This window comes from Mesitornis unicolor, unplaced genomic scaffold (genome assembly GCF_000695765.1).
Source record: "Mesitornis unicolor isolate BGI_N332 unplaced genomic scaffold, ASM69576v1 scaffold30230, whole genome shotgun sequence".
Taxonomy (NCBI): domain Eukaryota; kingdom Metazoa; phylum Chordata; class Aves; order Mesitornithiformes; family Mesitornithidae; genus Mesitornis; species Mesitornis unicolor.
In genome coordinates, this window is record NW_010158074.1 from 1931 (window position 1) to 21046 (window position 19116).

Here is a 19116-nt window from a genome sequence, read left to right on the forward strand (position 1 = left end):
TTACTGATTGAAGTTAAGCAGTGGCAGTGTGAAGGCCAGCTTGAACTAAGTTGTCTTGCTGCTTAGGGTAGTCATATCATCCGTCAGTGTGTGGGTCTTGCTGTAAAGCAGGCAATATCTAAAATCTTTGAGCTACCTTATGTAGTATGGTGCTTAGAGGCAGGACAATGGGAAGGGACACTTTTAAGCCAAGGGGACAAACCAAATAGCTACCTGTGTTTTTAACATGGGGAGGGAAAAAACTGCTGTGGAGAAAGAACGAGTGTATGAAGTTAACCCCCACGCACGCTCGGTACAAGCAGCAGTATTTCTAAGGTCATGTTTTCTTAACTTTGCAGCAACTGCAGAGCGATTCATGCCCATTTCTGTAAACAGGGTTACCACCCCCACTGGCTTGCCAAAAAGCTGGCTTCCAGATAGTTCTGCTTCTGAGGGTGAGGTTTCTTCTCTGCAGATGAACTGGGTTTGGTGCCAGTCGATGGCTTACAGGCATTTGTATGACTTGATTTTTAAGATGTAGCAAAGCTTATATAAGGCATTCCTTACTGCTGTTTTCTTTAAGTAAAAGTGTGTAGATACATATGAGAAGGTGGGAAAAGAGAGTATTCAAAAGATTATGGTGATTTTTCTTCCTTTACGGAGGAAAAGCTATTCCTGTAAATACTCAAGACAGGGAGTAACTATTAATACAAGTTCTTAATTGGTGCTGTGACTGTTTCTATTTTCAGATAGGTAACATTTGGCTCTGAACAGCTGCTGTGCATGCTAACAACTGTTGCACTTTAGTCTTCTATCAAAAAGAATTCTAAGTATTAGGATTGCTTGGCTGCTATTACTGTTGTGAGGTGATACTGCCTTAGATCTTGCTGAAAACAAACAAGGCGTCTGATTTTAGGCTGATCTTCCCATTTAGGTTAAGACTTCTGTCCTCTAAATGTATGCAGAAGGGGTTCAGGAATGAGGAGTTGGATACGACAGGTGATTGCCTGGTGGTGTGGCTGGTGCCACACTCAGGATTTTGGCTTTTATGATCATGGATCAACCTTTTTGAGAAGCTGGCTCTTTTGGGAGCTGGTAGGATTCACCTTTCCAAGTGGGCAGGGACATTTTTGGCAAGAAGCTGGCCAAACTTATGAGGAGAGCTTTAAACTAGACTTAAGTGGGGGAAAGAGATGGGGTTTGATTAACAAAGAGCCAGAGGCTGCTGATATATTAGGAACCAACAGGGAAACCATTACAAAATGCCTCAAAGGAATTTAGTCTTGTTCTAAAAAGCAGACAGGGTTGGTAGCCCAACTGAAGTGTCCAATGCATGTGACTCGGGTAACAAATAGGAGGGGGTGGAAGCCCCTAGAAAGGTATGATCTAACTGCTATCACTGAAACTTGGATGAATCACACGACTGGGGTGCTGCAATTGATGGCTATAAACTGTTCAGGAGGGACAGGCAAGGAAGGGGAGGTGTGGGGGGTTGCCCTTTGTGTTTAAAAAAAAATTCATTTCACAGAGCTGTGTTTGAAGAGTACTGCTGAACAGGTTAAAGCTGAAAGTTTTAAACTGTAAGAGGATAGATTTAGTTTGGCTGTAAGAAGACATTTTTTATTATGAGAGTGATGAGACATTAGAAAAGGTTGCCTAGAGAAGTTGTGGATGTTCCATCATTGGAAGCATTCAGAGTCAGGTTGGATGAAGCTTTGAGCAACCTGATCTAGTGAGAGATGTCGCTGCCCGTGACAGGGACGTTGGACTAGATGATCTTTAAAGGTCCTTTTCAACCCAAACCATTCTATGATTAATGCTAGACTCTTCTTTTCAGGTATTCAACATGTCTATTCTCAAGATCCATGCCCGTGAAATCTTTGACTCTCGTGGGAATCCCACTGTTGAGGTAGACCTCTTTACCAACAAAGGTGAGTCCTTAGTGGTAGATTATTATTCCTTTCTTGTATCTGATAGAACTGAAGAGGCAGTCAAAAGTATACAAATTGTCCTGTTCTAGCAGTGGAATTGTGCTTCCTCTTTTCTCCATACATACATACAATAAGTTGCTGAGCTTGCTATAGGACTTGCAGGAAAAACCTCTACCTCATTCTACTGGGGTGAATGTGCTGAGCTCAAGATATTGGCCTGCACAGTGAAAGGTTTGGGTGGTTTTTTTGAAGTGTGCAGCTTTTTACAGTCTAAATGGTACAAGTGTTAATCCAAACTTGCCTTCCTCCCATTACCCTGAGAGTAAACTGGGATGACATTTGCAGACAGGGTCAAGGCTTTCCCTTAAGCAGCTGCTAATGGTTTTAGTTTTCAGTGTTCCCTAAACTCTGTATGACTGCACTTGAAGTTTAATTCTTGATTTGTCTAGCCAGTCACGTTGTGTAATGAAGCAGACTTCTGCTTGGGTTATGATTTCTTCTTTGAAAAAGTACTTGGGCATGACTAAAGAACTTCTCTAATTGGGTTTTCACATATAACATCTTATATTTTAAATTATTGTAGGATTTCCCCTTGGTCTGTTAGTTGTTCATCTTGCATCTGATAGGATCTGACAAAGGCATTGTGCAAACACATACCAGTGTGGTTTGGTGGAATGAGCAAACACAATAGCTGTAATACACTAACTAAATAGCTGATCTTTCTGCCTCAAAAGATTAATGCAGTCATTTAATGAGATTGCCCCTCCTAAGCTCTTTGCTATAGTGGGATAAGGGAAAGACTGGAGGCTGAAGCTGGCATCTTGAACCACAGGCAGAACAGACTCCAGTGAACTGATTTTTCTCATCAAGTTCGGCATCCTTGACTGGAAGAATGGGCTGTCTGGGTGGTTGTGCTGTTTCTGGAAGAGCCCAGAACTCACATTAACAAAATAGGCCTCCTAATTGTCCCTTCTGTGCCATATCTTAGAAGAATTTAAGAGCTTGCCTGCCAGACTAAGCTCAACAGTAGACTCAGTGAATAAATCTACCATTTTTGGAAGAGAATGGATGGTTTTCCTAACTTAAACACTTGAAATGCACAGGGGAAGAGAACAAGTGAGTTGGCTTGCAGTTGGTCAGTATGAGGGGGACACTGATGAATTTATTCTGTAAAGGAGCAGACAGCTCTCAGGATCACTGTATAAGTGAGCAGAGATGTGGTTTAGAGATTCTTTCCCATCTGCAGGGGTGGAAGTTTGTGGTAGGTTGGGGTGGTGTATGGGTGGAGAAGGTTTTGGGGGTTTGAATGTGCTAAGATGGTTCTTTTTTCTGTTGTGAACAGGTCTGTTCAGAGCTGCTGTTCCCAGCGGTGCCTCAACTGGAATCTATGAAGCTCTGGAGCTTCGTGACAATGACAAGACACGCTACATGGGGAAAGGTAAACTTGAATTTTGGTACTCAGCTCAGCCCATTACAATGGCTGTGTTGCTGCATATGTTTATGCCAGATTGTAGCAGAGGACACATGATCTCCTTCACTGCCATCCATATTCTGTACAAGGCATGGTAATCAAGCAAAAGCAGTGGAGGTTAACAGTGAGATGATAGCAATGCTTACCACGCTTAGGTGGTGTGGCTGGGGCCAAGGTGAAGCACAGATTGCTGCATTTTCCAGGGTACAATGTGGAGAGTGACTGCCTCCAGCAGTGCAGCTACATAATAGTGGAGACCACTGTGCTTCCACAGGTGGGAACATGGAGCTCGGGCGTACCAGCCAGGAGATAGTATCTCTAGTACAGTATGCCCAAACATACTTTGTTACACCACTCCTGTTGCTCTGCGCATCAATGTGTGTCAGAGTACAGAGTGCCTTAGTAGTGTCATAAGAGCATCTAAACTAATGCTCCAAAAGGCTTGGTGATACTGCAGCTAGTCACAAGGTCTCTTCATAAACCAAATTTTCAAAGCACTGTTAAATATATCTGCTCTGGCACTGTAGACTCCTTAGATCCCAGCATGTTAAATCTTGAACCTGAGCTTTATGCCAGCTGCTGACTACAGCTAATGTGCAGCTTTACACTGGTAATCGTGGAAGATGCTTTTGTTTCAGACTGCATAATAGCTAAAGCCAATTTAGCTTTTTTGTCTTCCACTACAGGTAGCCAGGATACTTAAGTTTGTGTCAGTGGTGTAATATTTTAGTTGTCTGGGGACTGATTGTGTGTTCTGAAAGGAAACGGAACACAGTGGTCACCAGACTGGCTTGAGAACAAGTATGGGGGAAAATAAATAGCCAAATACAAGATGTCACTACCTAATAAACATCCTAGTAGTAATTCTTATGACTGCTCTGAGAGCTTGGACAGTGAGGACTCCTTTTTTAGCTTGCTGCTTTAAAAGCATTGGTGATACCTTCCAAGTATAAGCAATCAACTTAACTTTTGGCTGAGAGACAGAATTAATTGTCTTCCTTTTCTGCCAGTCAGGTGAAAGGAACCTGAAATATTTTGTGCCTATTAAGAGTGAGCAGTTAGTGTGGGTAACTACTAAATCAAACTTGGAGAGCCTTGTCTGAGAAGATTCATGTTTGTTATTACTTTAACACAGAGTGGACTCTTAGATGACTGAATATCCCAAGGAGCTGAAGAGCTTATGCTGTTTACCTAGGGCACTTTTCCTTAAGAAGAGTAAATGTGTACTTACCTCAGTGTGCTGAATGTGTGTTGTGCTTGGACCTGTTAAATCTGATCCTACAGGCAGTTCTTTATGCCACTTAACTAGACAGTAGTCTGAGCTTCTGCAACAGGCTATCACAGCTGAAGGCTTTTGTCAGCTGGAAGATAACATGAGTTATGAAAAAATAATCACCATATGGGATGAGTTGCAGATAGCTGGTAGGTCTTTAATAATATAAATCTGTGGACTTGAAATATGTAAAAAGCAGTTAATGTGGTTCAGGGTGCACTTAATTAGCATTTACCAGTTCTAAAGCTTATGTCTTTGGAAATCTTTGAACACTATACAGGGATGGCTGTTCTTTAGGCTAATATTGGTAGCTGGCTTATGGGGAAGAAGCACGTTCATACTGGAACTGCTGGTTTGTGCAGTGGTGGGTCCACAGATTAAAAGAATGATGCTGTGTTCATGCCTTATTCCCTGTCTGAAACAAGACTAGACAGTCAATTTTTGTGCCTGCATCCGAGTACAGAGACAGTCTGTGTAAAACATGCTAAGGTGATGCTTTAGCAGTGTTACAAAATGATAGCAGATCGTGAAATGCCTGAGCTGCTGCATGCTGAACTTCTGGGGAAGCCGTCTTCTTTCCCCTTGCTCACCTACTCTATGAATGGATAGGAGTAGTCTATCATAAAACCTCTTCTGAATGCTGTCATTCAGCCACTTGAGGTTTGAGTCCACAGTGGTGTTTGCAAAAGCATGGAAACCTGGGTGGAAAGACCAAATACAGCCCCGCTGGCTGAGGCACCGTTTTCTCTACGCCTTGAGCCCTTCTGTTTCTGGTCTGCTGCTCAGTATCTGACACTTGCTGACTTGTAGGTCTGTTTACCTATTTCTGTCCTTTTCTTTTTCTTGCATGAATAGCTTTGTTTTTGGCTGTGAGTCTTCATCTCTTCCTGGATTCTCTTGTCCATTTCGCTTCTGTCAGGTGTATCCAGAGCTGTTAAATATGTTAACGAGTTCCTGGGGACAGCATTGTGCACACAGGTAATGGATGTGCTTTCAGTGCAACCTTGTCACTTGGATGAATTACTCCAGCGCATGGTCTTGCAAACTAACATTGCAGCAGGTATTCCTAGATGATGCTTACTCCATGCAACTTCCATTCAGTTGAGATCATCTGTGTAACTGTTCCAATTTGGCTGTAAGCTCAGGTTGGATTGGTGGTTTGAATAGTTGAGGTGATATCCTTGAGACTTTATTGTTACTGAGATCACCTACTAATGCCTACATAACCGGTGTGGTTGACCAGTGTCTGATTTGCTTGTTCCTTCCAGGTGTGTCAAAAGCTGTTGAGCACGTCAATAAAACAATTGCACCTGCACTGATTAGCAAGGTAGGAGCAATCTGTCTTCTGCTAACATCAGTTAGTGCCAGTCCAGTGCATCCTAACTGATCCGTTGTCTCTCTGGAAACAGTCACAGGAACTGTTACATGGAGAGGTGTTATCCTGTGTATTGGAGTGCATGTGAACAAACTGATCTACAGCAATTGCTTTACTTAATGACTACATATCTAATACTTAATCAAAACAATCTCTACCAGTCTAGGGTTGTAGCTTGCAATAATACTTAAGCACCTGGTAACATCAGTGGTGTGCAGTTAAGATGCAAGCTACCTTATGGTTAAAAGGGAGGCTGAATGATGGGGAGAGACTGGGTTTGATCCAAGCTGGCTAATTTGGAAGGGAATCTGAGGGGATCTTACTAAATAAGCTGCTTGATTGAGATTCCTGAGCACTTCATGGGCACTAAGCCCTAGCTACAAAGGATGGTGCAAAACTAAGTGGTAACGCATAAAGTGATTGCACATTCGTAGCAACAATTCCGAACATTATGTGCTCAGTTACAAATGGGTATATGTTATAAGCAAGCTGATGGTCTTTGAGCTTGTACTAAAGGGGCAGGGAGCATAAACTAGAATGTTCTCCTATGCCGTTCCAGGCTGATAGCAGTTTGTAGAGCCGTGTTTGGTGTCAAGCAGTGCTTTACTTACTTCTCTCTGCAGAATGTCAACGTTGTGGAGCAAGACAAGATTGACAAACTGATGCTGGAAATGGATGGAACTGAGAACAAATGTAAGTGGGCTTTGTGTTGCAGTGAGGTGTGAAAAGATAAAGATTGCTTTATAGAATACCGGCTTACCTTATGAGAAACGATAGGCTATGGATGGCATATGCTGTGCACTTCCATAACCAAGACACTGTGCTGGCATTGCTGAGTCTCTGTGGAGATGTAATGTTTCTGTAAACACTTCTTCCTATTTCAGCCAAATTTGGTGCCAATGCCATCTTGGGTGTATCTCTGGCTGTATGCAAAGCTGGTGCTGCTGAGAAGGGTGTCCCCTTGTACCGTCACATTGCTGACCTTGCTGGAAATGCAGAAGTCATTCTTCCAGTTCCGGTAAGTCTCTTGATAGGGCTAGCTGAAGACTTGATCTGACCAGGTGCTTCATGGTGTCTTGTGGTCTTGGATCAAGTTTTCTAGAGCGAGACTCTTAATGTAAATTCTGTTGTCAGTTTACCCTGAAACATTCTAACTTGACTTTCCTTTCTGGTTATTCCAAGGCTTTCAATGTGATCAATGGTGGCTCCCATGCTGGCAATAAGCTTGCTATGCAGGAGTTCATGATCCTCCCTGTGGGTGCTGAGAGTTTCAAGGAGGCAATGCGCATTGGTGCAGAGGTCTATCACAACCTAAAGAACGTTATCAAGGAGAAGTATGGCAAGGATGCAACCAATGTGGGTGATGAGGGTGGCTTTGCCCCCAACATCCTGGAAAACAAAGAAGGTAAGAATGAGCTAAGTGTGGGTGGAGTTCTAACTTACAGCCAGAGAATGAAGACTGTATCTGTCCAGTATGAATGGAAGGCAGGATCAGTAGGTTGTAGGACTTGCTGCTGTTTCTTTACTCTGTTTAGTATCCTGAGACAAACTTCCCAAGATGCTGTGGTTCAGTGTAGGACTACAGAGCTATTCCCTAGGACATCAGTTTATGCAGCTTGACAGGATGGCTTTGACTTCAATGTCTGTTTCATTTACTGTTTCATTCCTGTAGCAGCTTAAGGGAATCTTACCACCATTCAGTTGAAAAGTGGTGTGGGCATATCTGCATGCATTGCAGCTTTCCCACAAGACAGTCAAAGTTTAGTGGAGTTGTTTTTCTACTGACTGAGGAAAACAGTTTGAACTACGCCTGGTAATGTGTGGGAGTGCATGAAGGCTTGCCTGGGAAAGTTGAGGTATTTGCTGCTTCCACAGCCAAACAGTTCTGTTCAGAAACCTGTGGAGGAGGGAGGCAGTTTGTCTTGTGGCAAGTGAAATGCCTGTCCTTACAAAAACGGTACTAGAAGAGCTGTTTCTCTGCCTCTCTTGCAGAAATGGAGCTGTTAATAAGCCAGCAGATTACTAGAACTCTGCTAAACAGAGTAGCATAGTGGGTAACATCCAGAGACTCCTAGTGAGTAGTTCTGTTCTCTCTTATGCATGTAAATGGCCAAGTGGAGAACAGGTAGATGCTAAGAGAAGGTGCCCTGTGCAGAGGCAAGCTGTGTATCACATTGCTTGTCGGGTTTTGGATGGTCAGCACCTGATCTGGAGCTCAAAGGGATTAAAGTGCAGTCAGTACTTCTGCCCACATACATGAGGCTAAAAGAGGATGTAGTATCATCTAGTATTAAGCTTTCTGGACTGACATGTAGTTCTGCCTGAAGAGATTATGAATCCCATAATGCTGTCTTGGGGTATTACAAGCTAAAAGCAGTATTAAAGTAATATCTTGTTCCAGTCAGTTCAGAAGTGGGAGTTTAAGAACATTTTCCATGTGGCCTTACAATTTTCTGTAGGGAGTAATGGAGATTCTTTGCGAAGTGACTGAACTATTGTTGATAAATGAATAGCTTTGAGTTAAGATGTTTGATGGGAACTCAGAAATGCCTTACAATGTTTCAGCTCTGGAGTTGCTGAAGACTGCTATCGCCAAGGCTGGCTACTCTGAAAAGGTTGTCATTGGCATGGATGTGGCTGCCTCAGAGTTCTACCGTGATGGAAAGTATGACCTGGACTTCAAATCCCCTGATGATCCCAGCAGATACATTACTCCTGATCAGCTGGCTGACCTGTACAAGGGCTTTGTCAAGAACTATCCTGGTAAGTTGTTTGCCAACAGGAAGCACAGTAGTAGTGGCAAATAAGAGTTGAGGAAATAATTGGGATGCAGCCTCCCTTATAAGAGGGATCAAGAGCAGAGCAAATAGCTAGGCTTTTAGGAGTCTTAGAAATGTTCTTTGAGATGGGTACTGATGTCAAACAAGACCTTTCAGGGTGGTGGTGTCTTAAAGCTCCTTGTATTTCTCTACAGTGGTGTCCATTGAAGACCCATTTGACCAGGATGACTGGGGTGCCTGGAAGAAGTTCACTGGCAGTGTTGGCATCCAGGTGGTTGGTGATGATCTGACTGTGACCAATCCAAAGCGTATTGCCAAGGCTGTGGAGGAGAAAGCCTGCAACTGCCTCCTCCTTAAGGTCAATCAGATTGGCTCCGTGACAGAGTCTCTGCAAGCGTAAGTAATCCCCTCTTGACTGTGTAGGGAGGGGCATTGTCTAATTGAGGGAGATGAATAGGCCACAGCTAGTGGAATAGAAATCTAATGATTTGGCACCTATGAAGGGAGAACAATTCTAACCTAATAGAGGATGTTGAGAAGTGAACGTGTACCTTTGTGGTCTTGAGTTCATATGGGCACATCAACCAACTTCACTAGGTCTAAGCATGTGTAAAAGCAGCTCTTTCTCTCTGCATTGTCACATGTTCCTAACCCCAACATGTACCAAAGGGCAGTTTTGTCTTGCCAAAGCAAGGAACGCCTGCCACTTGGCAGCATCACTAGAGCAAAAGCAAATGGGGATGGTGTGGGGCTTTATCTGTTTCTCTCTTCTAGCTGCAAGCTTGCCCAGTCCAATGGCTGGGGTGTGATGGTGAGTCATCGGTCTGGAGAAACAGAAGATACCTTCATTGCTGATCTGGTAGTTGGTCTCTGCACTGGTCAGGTTGGTATCTGTAGCTGCTGTAGTTTGTCTTTTTGCTTGATGAGATACTGTAGTGAGGAAGCCATGTTGCACAGCAGATGGGGTCTGTGCTGACTGACATGCAGACTTGCTGTTTCTGTGCATAGGAAGTTGATTTGTCTAATGGGAGTGTGACAAGGGAACATCTTATCTTGTGTAAACTCACCTTTAACCACCAATTAAAAAAAAATCTTAGCTAACTCCAGTGGGTGTATCAGGATTTCCTGATAATGAAGCTGTTAGCAAATGAACAATCTTTATTGCTTCCAAGTCCTATCGTGTTTGAGTATACAGATATTAAGAGCCTGATGCTCAATAAAGCTTGTGATTATACTTATTACTGTAAACAGAATAGAATAATTCTGTTGGTATCTGCGGCCTTATTTCTGCTATAGTTCTTTACTGACATTCTGATTTCCCTTTCAGATCAAAACTGGTGCCCCTTGCCGATCTGAGCGTCTAGCCAAGTACAACCAGCTGCTGAGGTGAGGCTCTCAGGAGGGAAGAGTGTAGAGGGTTAAGCCTAACACAGAATGAGTGCTCTGCTAATGTATTTGGGGCACAGCTTGGTCTTCTGCATCTCAGAAACACTCTGCAGCTTAAGGACACAAACTGACATTGGCAGAGGTGCTTCTTGGGCTGGTGCTGTGTTTGCAGAACTCGCTGTAGACTAAATGAGTTGGGTGGGTAATGCCTGTAACAAACGCGCTGAAGGGGAACACCATACAAAGCATCCTGTAATACTAGGTATGAGACATCGTCCTTCTGTCTGCATGATGCTGTTCCCCTGGGCAAGTGTTTAAAATGTTTGGGTGAAGCTATGTGAAATGGGTGACCAGTGCAGCTGAACATGCGTATACTGAAGTTGCTTGGTGGGAACTGGCTTGTGACTCTGGTAGTATTGTCAGTGCCAGCTAGAACAGGTGATTTTGCATAAGGCCATCAGCTGTGCTAATGCAGGAGTTGTACACTTTGCTAACACCCAGCACTCTTCCTTTTCCATCAGAATTGAAGAGGAGCTTGGCAGCAAGGCCCGTTTTGCTGGAAGAAACTTCAGGAACCCTCGTGTCAACTAAACTGAGTGGATTGGTCAACCCTGTTCTGGTTTCAAGCACTAGGCATTTACTTAGATCACAGTTACCTGTACTAGAAAGATAAGGGCAGCTGAAGAAAAAAGACCAGTTTGCAGGTACTATTTTCCCCTAGATGATTCTTTCACCTAGTGTTTTCACCAACTCTGATCTGTTACTTGTTGCTCTACTGCTTTTGTAGAACAGTCCCTGTGGGGTGTTTCTGTGTATTGAACACCCTCTGGGATCATGACCTTGTGACTTTGGGCATAAACACTTTAATTCATTTTGCTGCCTATCTGGTCTTCAATGTTTGGAGCTGTGTGACTTGCAGTGCAGTAAGAGCTACCTGCAAACAGAAATAGTAGTGTTTTTACATGTGATAAATAAAAGCATCAAACAACCCAACAAAGTGTGGCTTTGAGTTACTTTGGAGGAGACTGAGGAGCAGGGGTACCTACCTCTGCGTAATTGTAGCCTGTTTTAAAGCTGTTCTGTGGGGAGTGAGAGTTGGGCTGCTGTGCCTGTGGCCATGGGCTGGACTTTGTGACAAATAGACAAAGAGTTAGTTAAGTGTATGTGCCTGCCATCGAGAGGTGGGCTTCAAGGATACACTTAGTCATTTGGAAGGGAGACTAAGAGTAGGTTTCTAACCCCTAGATCAGTTGGGATCCTGCAGGGGAAGAGAAAAATCTCAGAGGTCTTAATTTATCAGAGGTGAGGTGTATTCTGACAAGTGCTGTGATTAACCTTTATCATGGACTGTTGCAGATGGCTGCTTGTCAGTCTTCCCTCAGTATTGCTGAAAAAAAACCTGTGGTGGCCTTGGCTTTTAGCAAGAGGTTGGCACAGTGTTAACTACATTAAAAGTGAATTTTTAACCTCCATCTTGATCTGTTGCTGCTAGGAGGAAATACAGCTCAACAGGACGAGAGTTGTGGAACAGTACTGTTCCTGAGCTCTTGTACCTGAAAGAGAAAAAGAGAAGCTACACTTGAAATCAGTGATTCTAGGAGATGATGTATTTTATAGATGTTTCCATGTAGCACAGTGCAAGGAAACTTGGTATGAGTGGGATGCCAGATTGAGTTAAAACCTTAGGCGATGTTAACTACTGCATTTGTTTTACCCTTGCTAATAGTACTCTAATATAAGATGTAATTGAAAGTTGTTCTGATAGCTGCACTTTAATTTTTACCCTGTTAGTATCTAGGTACATATTTCACATGAGGGAAGACAAGGCTTTGGGGGATTTCCAGCTGTGTGGGAACAGATGGCTGTAACCAAAAGGCTCATGAGCAAATATTTCTATTTCCAAACCCCTTTATGTTCAGGTTGCAGCTCTGCTGGTTTGGCTGGGCAGGGAGAGAGATTGCAAAGCACACAGCCCAATCCTCAGTCAATGCTTGTATTCTTGGGCGTGAGGAAGAATTCCCTTTTTCCTGGGGTTTGGCAGGAGATTGTTCAGTGGCTGTGTAGTCATTGCCAGAGCAGCCTTGTCAGAATGGGGCAGTGCGGAGCAGGGTGGCAATGTTCACCAAGCAAGGAAAAGTAAATTATTGCACAACTGAGGGAAGGGTTGTTAAAGCCAGTTCTTATTTGGTTTGGGTTCCTCTTTGTTTTCCATAATGACAGATTTGTAAGGAAGAGATTAATTTCTGATTCCCCTCAATGAGTATTCTAGGGATTCAGTTCAGGAACGCTAAATTACTTGTGGCTGGAAATTTTTATCATCTGTGATGAGCACAACAGTGCCCCGCTGTGGTCATTGCTTGTGTTGCAGTGTGTAAATATCTCATGATTTTAGATCAGTAAGATGGAAAAGGCACATTTAAAGCCAGTGGTGCTGCAGGGCACATGTCATCGTTTACCTTTAAACTCTGGATTTAAAGAACATCCTCAGTTCCAGTTTAGAAAAAAAACAACACAGACTTTATTTCAAAAGCTGCTCTTACAAAGTACAGAGCTGTCAAATGCTGAGGGGTAAGCTGTGTGTGTTACATCCCTGAACAAACCTGTACCAGCTCTGCCATGAGTGGGCAAGGGATGCGAGACTGCCCTGTGAGGACTGAAGCCAAACAGCGATGTTTGGGCTGCTGGGAGATGTCAAGTCTGCCTTGTACAAGCATGAGTCACAGCCATGAAAGGGATTAGCGCACAGGGGACTGTTGATGGCAAAGCCTGGCTTCTGCAGTGTCTATTGATCAATATTTTTTAATTAGAAAGACTCTCATCTGTTGTTGGCACTTCCAAAATACCTTGTCTTGTGTAAAGACTGGAGAAGCTGCAACACCAAGAATGCTAAACACCCCTCATGTGGGAAAGAAGGAGATTTTGGCATCTTCACTGAAACCACAGAGGGAGGAAAATACTGGGTATTGTACAATGCTGTGCATTCTGATGTGAGCAACCCTTGTGCACAAGGTTAAAGCTCCTCTCTCGAGGGAATGTGTCCCACAGTCCTAGGAGCTCACTTGCATTCAAAGTAGGAAGAATACCAAACTCCTGCCACCAGGGGTGTGGGTGTATTTGGGTCCAGCTCTCTGTTTTGCAGTGTTTGAGCATGGACCAACACCCATGGGGTGTAGGGTGAGCTCAGACCCCAGCCATGGTTCAGGCTTCCCCAGGCCCTGCTGCCTGCTCAGCAGATGGAGTCTGAAAGCAAATGCAGGCACAGCTGGCTCCTGCAACAAAGGCAATAACTGATGCGATGACAGCATCCCTTTGTTGGGCAGTTGGCAGCTGTTTCTCCTTAGGAGATTTATCTCCTCTGTCAAGCCCTTCTTAAGAAGAGCTTTGCTATAAATACCAAATTTACCAGCCCAAGCTCGGCACATGGTAAGTGCCTCCTCTCACACATATTTGTCCTTTCATAAGGCATTGGTCTAAGCTGGTTGCACTCCACGCACATTTGAAACCTGGTCCACTTTTCACACATAGCTGATCTCTGAATTAGGCCTGTTAAATGAATAAACCAGCTAATTACACTTAAATCCTATCAAGGGATTTTTCCTCTTCTGTCAAAGAGGCAAGCTTGTAATATATGCAAAACGGTTTAGAAAGCTTTTTAGCAGAACCATTTTAGGAAGCAATAGCATGGCTGTTTCTCATCTAGTAATTCAGAAAGTGAAGTCCAAATTCTCAACCTGCCATACCTGGGCCTTTCTATTTATGCTTGGTGACTTTCTTTCCATAAGCATTGGAAAGAGCTGGGAAATCAGGTTGCTGGTTGCCATAAATCAAGAAAACCCTCAGTGGCAGCACAGCTGTGATGAAGTGACTGATGTGAGTAGTGGCTGGCACTGGGGCTGTTGATCTCGTGTGCAGCTACATCAACCTGGGGGAAAGTAAGCCCTGAGCTGGAATCCTGCTCTGTTCAGGTGAGCAGTGTGGTCCCTGCTCTGACAAGAGCCTTCTACCGCTGCTGGTTAACAAGCCTGCAAATGAAGCCCAGGTATTAATTAATTATCATTCACGCCTTGTCACCGCATGATGGAGAACTGTTACAGGGACAATTACCAGTGGTGCCCTGTTTTAAAATAATTGGGAAATTTGAAGTGGCAGGGCTAGGAGAGCATTGCTTGGGGTGTCAAGTCAAAAGCTGAAGTCAGACGCTGTTGAACTGAATGCTCCTTCCTACACAGGTAAATCAATCCCACAATGTCAGATGCTGTGCTCATCTGTCCCATCAAACCAGAGCTATATAAAGCTTTCAAGTTAAATCTCAGAGTATTTGGGCCAGATCAGCAAGGTGCTTCCAGCTGCAGAGGATTCAGGCTCTGCCTAATGAGGCTGGAGCATTGAAAGGAGCTACTTGCAAAGGAAGCAAAGAGCCTAGGATGTGCTGGATGTAAGTGCTGGAATGTGGGACTGTGGTTTGGAGATAAGAATTTAAAGTGCATTAGAGAGAAGTGAATGGTTGGTAAGTGTGTGTGTGTTTGGAGGGAGGGGAATAAGTGAACAGGGAACAAGATTTGATTGCTGAAAATCAGTGCTAGAGAGGGGGGAGATGTGTCTGCTTCTTAATCAAGGCTTGAATCCTGCTGCACTGCTCCTCACCTTTCTCTGCTGTCCCCATGGAGCTCCTGCTCGAAAGGCTGTGCTTTGTACCACTGCAAACGTAACACAGCCAGCGTCTTTATTACTGTAATAATTTGCAGGGATGGCACTCTTTGGAGCAGACGGAGGCATCAGCTTAGCAAACACGACCTGGGAGGCTATTCTGAGAATGGCAGGCAGCCTTAAAAGCAGATCTGAAGTCAGAAGCAGGCAGAGGAGATGACTGATGAGCAGAGAGCAGAGGCAGGTGGCACTTTCGGGAGCTATTCAGGTAACAGGATATATAATGGAGTGATGCAAAGGACTGGAGTGGGAAAGATCTCCCATTACCCACTGGCTTTATTTCTAGAGGTAGCTTTTCTGCTTTATAGCCTGGTATTAATTTCCTAATATCTTGGCTGCTAGGTCTCGTACAGGCCCTGTTTCAAAGAGTTTGATCTGGACAGCAAGGAATGTTGCCATCCCTTGATAATCAATGAGAAACCAAATGATTCAACGTTTGGCTTTCTCACTAGATATTAGCCCCTGGTAGGGAGCAAGCACATCGCTCGTAACCTTCACCCTCAGAGCCTGAAGCTGTCCGTGTGAGGCTGTTTTTCCAACCCTTTGGTTATTTTCAACCACCTGGAGAGGTTGCTCACTCATTTTCCAGTGTCATGGGCATCAGAGCCAGACCCTATCTTCCAGCAGCAGCAAGGGTGTCAAACACAGCAGGACTGGGAGCTCCCTAGCCCTGTTTGGTGCTGTCGGATACTCATGGTCAGATCACCACTGGTGAGGACACAGAGACCTGGCTTTACATGCATCCATAATGTGGTGCTGGCTGGGGTGATGGTCTGGATCTCTCAGTGTTCATGTTTCATCCTGTTCACCTTCCTGCCCTAATTTTTGTGTAATTAAAAAATGTTACAAATGACGTTTTTTTCTTAGATCATTGATTTTTAAAAAGAAAACCTACAATTGACCAGTGATTCTACTCTGTTCCTTGTGAGAACTGCTCAGCTTGAGACTTGCCAGGTAGGAGCTTTTACTGCTTTTAACATGAGTAAAAACAATTTTGCACCCAATGCTTTTTTCCCCTCTAGCCTGCTTGTCCCAGACATCCCTGATGGGACACTTCCAAGTGTCCTGTGCATAAAAAAGTCACTGTCTCATCACGTGCGTCCAGCATCACCATCCTGGGGGAGCCCATGGCGTGCACTACTCGCTCGGGGCTGGGACCTCAGCAAGCCGTGCCACGTTTCCCTGTCTCTGGAGAGACAGAAGCTGTGGGAGCGAGACACCTTTCTTTGAAAGAAATTCACTGACTGCAGAGCTTCATCACACCCACTCTCACTCACAGACACAGACTGGTGTGACCAGCCCCACATGCTGAGGGGAAAAGCCTCACAGCAGCGCCCAGGACCAGTAAGAGCAGATGGAGGGAGCGCAGCCGCTGTGTTTTCCCCGCTGGAAGGAGGATGTTTGACTTTGCTGCCACTGGGTAGACTGCGAGGAGTCAGGAGGGTGGATGCAGGGAGACAAGATCCGTGCTGGGCAGCTGGCCAGCCCTGCCTGCCCTGCAGCAGCATCCCAGCCTACGGCCCCGTGCTCCTTCACAGCAGGGCCTAAAGAACTGTGCCAGGCACCAGCTCAGTCCCTCCACTCCCTTGGAAAGCTTTTATTACTGCTCTCTTTGTATGGCTGGCTGAAATTATTTCCTTGTAGATTGGAGCTGTGTGTGGGTGTGAGAATTAAATGCAAGAATCCTGCTCCTCTGAGCGCATGGGAACAGAACCTCTCCCCACATCCGACTGCTGGGGTCACCGTGGTGGTGCTCAAGCTGTCCCATCCTGGGAAGCCCAGGTTTGGTCATGTCTACAGTGAGAGAGACACCCATTTGTGTCCCCAGGAGGAACTGAAGTGTTACCAGATCTGATGCACTCGGCGTGTACTTTGTGCTCCATGGCTAGGTACAGCCACAGAGTCTGGGAGTGCAGGGTGTGAAGGAGGGCATGAAGAAGACATAAAGCCATACCAGCTGAAGCACTCAATTCTGCTAAGAAAAGGAAGAAGAAAGAACAAACAATAATCACGAGGTGCAGATTGCCTCCTTGTGCCACACTTGCAGTGTGCGTGTGGTGAAATCTCATGTCTGTAACACAGTGCACAGGCTCAGCTCTGTCTGCAGACACATACATTTAATCCAGGGTGGCAGTTACAGGCTTAAGTTACAGGAGAGAAAAGAAATACCAACTAGTTCTGCAAAATGAAAACCTTGGGGAGAGCCCAGGCAAAATGACACCCTGCTGACAGCGGTGTCTGCAGCACAGGCTCCGTGACCAGCACTGAGCATCCCCGGGTGTCACCTCCTGCTTCGGATGGGGCCGAGCCCCTGTCCGCTGGCTGTGCGTGCAGCCCTGGTGCAGCATCTCCCCTTGCTGATGCTGGCTGTCAGCAAGCAGCAATTTCACTGGTGTAACAGGGCATATGAGGTCAACTCCGTTGTTCAAAGAGTAATTTGAGAATGAGGGAGTTCTGGGGTGTAGCATTCCCCTGGAAAATGAGCTGGGAAAGCACCTGGATTGGTGTATTTCGAAAGCAGAATATGTCATCTTTGGTTTCTTTGCAGGGACCAGAACTGTCCCAAGCAAGCACCATCCTGTGCTGTCCAGAAAGGGTTTTTTCAGCAGCAGCAGCTCCTTCTCTGCCAGATGCTGCACTGCAGGCAGATCAAACCCCTGCTAGCAGTGAGGAATGGCAGAGATCACTCGTGCCCACCTGGAACTGTTTGTAAACTTGGTAAATTGATTTGAGCGCCAAATACATTTTCATGATGGTGTGTTTTGTTTTGGCATTTTGAGAACACTTTTGCTAACAACGTTTGTTTTGAAGGGATGTTTCCTTTGAAATCTCCTTAAGAAAGCTTTTAAAACAAACTAACAAGGAAACCAAACACTTCCTGCCAGACAAAACATTTTCTTTGCTCGTGTTCCACATTGCTGAGCGTTTGGGTTTCAAGATGGCCTAACACCATTTGTGTGTGGACAGGGAAACAGAAACTTCGGGGTTTATTTGTGTGCATTTCACTTGCAGCTCATGAGTTGCTTGAACCCCTCAACCCACAAACCCCACTTATTTTTATTGCTGGGTCTGTTTCATAGCAAGCATTTTATGAAGTGTTTTAATCTGAGAAGACATCCAAAGCCACTGGCTGGGTCTTGCTTACAAAGTGCTTGCAAAGGGTGACCCAGTAAAGCTCACCCTGCTTCTGAGCAGAGATTTCCAGTATCAGCCCAGGTGATCGGTGCTCGTGGGTTTCAGAGCAGAGTTGGGCCTGTGGAAATCCAAATGCCAACCATGTCCCATTTGCACTGTTGTGAGTACATGCAAAATCAAAAAGACGCTGAAAAAAAAAGCAGCGTATGCTAAAGCTCCTAAGCCAGTACTTTGGAGGGTGGGTGACAAATCCCTGAAAAAATCCTGCTTCCTAAATCAGAGTGGAGCTGCGGGGCTTTTGTGAAGGCAGGTTTCAGGATGTGCTCCTGCCTCCACACTTTTACTTTTCGCTTTGTCTCCTCGTTGAAGCAGGTCTGCAAACAAAACCCGGGGAAGAAACGCTCTCAGGCTGCTGTGCCGCTCTTCATTGCAAAGTGACTGATCCATTTGACTGCACTGCTTTAAATAAGTCCTAACCTGTGGTTTTTATGCTCTGCAGTACTCAGGTTCTTCTCTCATCTCCTGCAATAAGCAGTGACTGAAAGATTCATATTGTGGCTTTTATATAGGCTATCAAATCACTGGCAGTGGGAACTGCTGAATTCAGAGCCTGAAACTCTACTGTCCCATCAAAATCCAAAGAGCAGATGCTTCTATGTATGTACAGCCTGAACCTGTCTACAGTCCCTAAACAGCAGAGGTACAAGTTTTGGGAAAGCAGATGTATTTCTCTATTAACTAACAAAACCTGCAATGTTCTTGCCCATCTGTTCATGATGAAGAGTTAAGACCAGGGGTTGTGAGCTCCCCTCAGCCCAGATCTGCTCCGAGACCTTGGATGTGTTGTTCCCTTTCTCCATCCCTCACATCCCCTGTCCCATGGGATGGACAATGCTTCCCAGAAAGGTGGGGAGAATTCATCAGTCGATTTTTGTACAGCACTTTGAAGATAACAAGTGCTGAGGGGATAAAAGAGATGGTGCTTGAAAGGGAAATTTTCCCATATCCGTTCACTATATTTTCTCTCCTTTTAAAAAAGTTCATTCAAATGTCTCATCAAAGGGAGCAGCGTTGCAACG

At 44.8% G+C, this 19116-nt stretch overlaps 1 protein-coding gene across 3 annotated transcripts; it reads left to right on the forward strand.

The window, feature by feature from the left end:
• The first annotated feature begins 1809 nt into the window (after positions 1-1809).
• LOC104539039 (alpha-enolase) lies at positions 1810-11188 on the forward strand. Of its 3 annotated transcripts, none has more exons than XM_010182467.1 (11): positions 1810-1910; positions 3253-3348; positions 5923-5981; positions 6653-6722; positions 6914-7047; positions 7212-7434; positions 8595-8792; positions 9004-9205; positions 9584-9692; positions 10137-10195; positions 10717-11188. In XM_010182467.1, exons 1-11 carry the CDS (start codon positions 1826-1828, stop codon positions 10784-10786), a joined length of 1305 nt encoding a protein of 434 aa, XP_010180769.1. In that variant the 5' UTR covers positions 1810-1825; the 3' UTR covers positions 10787-11188. The 3 variants fall into 3 exon arrangements, with proteins under 3 accessions (XP_010180769.1, XP_010180777.1, XP_010180784.1); XM_010182475.1 differs by lacking the exon at positions 5923-5981 and adding an exon at positions 5574-5632 and having other exon boundaries at positions 1820-1910; XM_010182482.1 differs by lacking the exons at positions 5923-5981; positions 6653-6722 and having other exon boundaries at positions 1826-1910.
• The last annotated feature ends 7928 nt before the right edge of the window (positions 11189-19116 follow it).

What these genes read in the sequence shown, in the direction of transcription:
- LOC104539039 (XM_010182467.1), top strand. Translation starts at nt 1,826, where the DNA reads ATGTCTATTCTCAAGATCCATGCCCGTGAAATCTTTGACTCTCGTGGG. An exon ending in CATCCTGGAAAACAAAGAAG is followed by an intron (nt 7,435 to 8,594) that starts GTAAGAATGAGC and finishes ACAATGTTTCAG; the next exon opens with CTCTGGAGTTGCTGAAGACT. An exon ending in TTGGTCTCTGCACTGGTCAG is followed by an intron (nt 9,693 to 10,136) that starts GTTGGTATCTGT and finishes TTTCCCTTTCAG; the next exon opens with ATCAAAACTGGTGCCCCTTG.